This window comes from Sclerotinia sclerotiorum, genomic scaffold (genome assembly GCF_000146945.2).
Source record: "Sclerotinia sclerotiorum 1980 UF-70 scaffold_6 genomic scaffold, whole genome shotgun sequence".
Classification (NCBI taxonomy): domain Eukaryota; kingdom Fungi; phylum Ascomycota; class Leotiomycetes; order Helotiales; family Sclerotiniaceae; genus Sclerotinia; species Sclerotinia sclerotiorum.
Genome location: NW_001820830.1, coordinates 1,610,025 through 1,612,632, shown reverse-complemented (window position 1 = coordinate 1,612,632; position 2,608 = coordinate 1,610,025). Strand labels below are relative to the sequence as shown.

General features: G+C 40.4%; 1 protein-coding gene across 1 annotated transcript; it reads left to right on the top strand.

Annotated features, from left to right (window-relative positions):
* Positions 1-822: 822 nt before the first annotated feature.
* On the top strand, positions 823-2,313 carry SS1G_05445 (hypothetical protein; the record flags this gene model as incomplete). Its single annotated transcript, XM_001593967.1, has 5 exons — positions 823-935; positions 1,025-1,157; positions 1,211-1,277; positions 1,333-1,647; positions 1,700-2,313. The coding sequence occupies 5 exons, from the start codon at positions 823-825 to the stop codon at positions 2,311-2,313; spliced, it is 1,242 nt and encodes a 413-aa protein (XP_001594017.1).
* Between the last annotated feature and the right edge of the window lie 295 nt (positions 2,314-2,608).

Genomic DNA, 2,608 nt, shown 5'->3' with positions numbered 1-2,608 from the left:
ATCCCATTGGGTCCAAGACCAAACGAGTTGACCTTTACTTACAGCCTCCCACACCCTCCAGGTTTTGGTAAGTTTTGATAAGTCATTCCCCTCATTGGAAGCTGGAAGGAAAAAGAAAAGGGAAGAAAAAGGACAAAGAGATGGAAACTTGACTACCTACTAGGTAATCTCGATAGTAAAAAGTTGTAAGGAGGAATTCAGGCACACATTTCAGCTTTGTATAATACTTTGTTCTTTTCCTTCCTTTCAGTTTGTAAGATTATATATATTATTATTAGATTGGATATCTTATACAAAAGTTAACAAAGTTCGCTATCAATTTGTCATTCTTTTATAATGATAAAAAATTACTATATCCAACACGCTACAAACAAGTTGGAAATATCTTAGTAAATTGGGTAATTGGTCCTATCATCGTTCAAGGATTTGGTATTCAGTTCCTTGTTCTTGGATAAAAGTATCCTCTTCCCTTCTTCTCTCCCCACCTTGGACCCCAAAATTTCTAAATTGCGAACGAGCTGTGCCTCTTCCGCGAAGCCCCATCATAACTTGAGAAAGCCAACCTCAACTTCCTTGTCTTCCTTGTCGGCGGCTAGGAAGATCATAAGGAGAGAGAGAGCAATTAATAACATCTTCCGAATCTCCCATACTTATATTCGTTCTCTTATCGTATCATTGATATACATTCATTTCAAAAAGGAAACATCTCATTTCAACCTCAACCTCAACCTCAACCAACCTCAACCACTTTGAGATCAATCAGTCTTAGATCTATCTCATCAAGACCTCGAAACTTACGCGTTCCACACATCCGATTCAAAGATGGCGGATCTCCAAGGAAGAAAGGTGTTTAAGGTCTTCAATCAAGACTTTATCGTCGATGAGAGATATACAGTAACCAAGGAGCTCGGTCAAGGAGCTTATGGTATCGTCTGGTACGATGTTACTTTCCTTCCGACCCTACCTGCATATGCGCGCACATGCGTTATGATAAACCTCTAGCTAACATTGTTCTTCATCACAGTGCTGCTACCAATTCCCAAACACAAGAAGGTGTCGCAATTAAGAAGGTCACAAATGTCTTTAGTAAGAAGATTTTGGCAAAGCGTGCGCTACGAGAGATAAAGTTGTTACAACATTTCAGAGGTCATCGTAACGTATGCGACTCTTATGTTCATGATGGTGGTGGGGTAGTTCTGACCCTAGATAGATTACTTGTCTGTATGATATGGACATTCCTCGACCAGATAACTTCAATGAGACATACCTCTATGAAGGTAAGATGGACTTTTTCATTCCCATGCTCAATTCATACTAATTTCTTCTTCGCAGAGCTTATGGAGTGTGATCTCGCTGCTATCGTACGATCCGGTCAACCACTCACTGATGCACATTTTCAATCTTTCATTTATCAAATCCTTTGTGGTTTAAAATATATTCATTCTGCGAATGTTCTTCATCGTGATTTGAAGCCCGGTAATTTGCTGGTCAATGCCGATTGCGAGTTGAAGATTTGTGATTTTGGTCTTGCAAGAGGTTTCTCTGTTGATCCTGAAGAGAATGCTGGATACATGACGGAATATGTTGCTACAAGATGGTACCGTGCCCCTGAGATTATGTTGAGTTTCCAGAGTTATACGAAAGCTAGTAAGTTATGATATCATGGATCGAAAAGTGACAGGCCGCTAACATAAATTAGTTGATGTATGGTCAGTAGGGTGTATTCTCGCAGAATTACTTGGCGGTCGTCCTTTCTTCAAGGGTAGAGATTATGTTGATCAACTCAATCAAATTTTGCATATCCTTGGTACACCAAATGAAGAAACATTATCACGAATTGGATCGCCACGAGCACAAGAATACGTCCGAAACTTACCATACATGGCCAAGCGACCTTTCCCAACGTTATTCCCCAACGCCAATCCCGATGCCCTCGACCTCCTTGATCATATGTTAGCATTCGATCCATCCTCCCGTATTGATGTTGAAACCGCCCTTGAACATCCATACCTTCATATTTGGCACGATGCTTCCGATGAGCCTGGATGTCCAACAACATTCAACTTCGATTTTGAAGTTGTAGAAGATGTTGGTGAGATCAGAAAGTTGATTTTAGAAGAAGTTCACCGATTTAGACAACATGTCCGTGTTCAACCTGGTCAACAAGGCCAAAGTAATGGACCTCAAGTACCTATACCACAGGATCAAGCAAGCTGGAGGGCTGAGGATCCGAGACCACAAGAAGCTTATGGGCAAGGACCAAATGATTTGGAACAAGATTTACAAGGTGGATTGGATGCTATGCGATCATAGAGAGTTTTTGACTTATCAATACTGATTTTTGGGGAGTGAGAGGTTTGACTTCAAACTTGGATCAAAGAAAAAAAATATCAATCGGATTGGATTATAAGCGTATGATACAAGATTCCCGAAAGCAAGCATGAAAATATTTCTTGGCGCGTAGCGAATTTTTTGTTATCCTTTTATCCTTGAAGATTCAACTTGATACTTGGAAAAATGGAAAGAAGAAAGAGTCCATCTGGCCTGGTCTAATAAATGTATGTAGTTCCAACCGTGCAGGCAGGACCTATAGCAATGCAACAGCGAA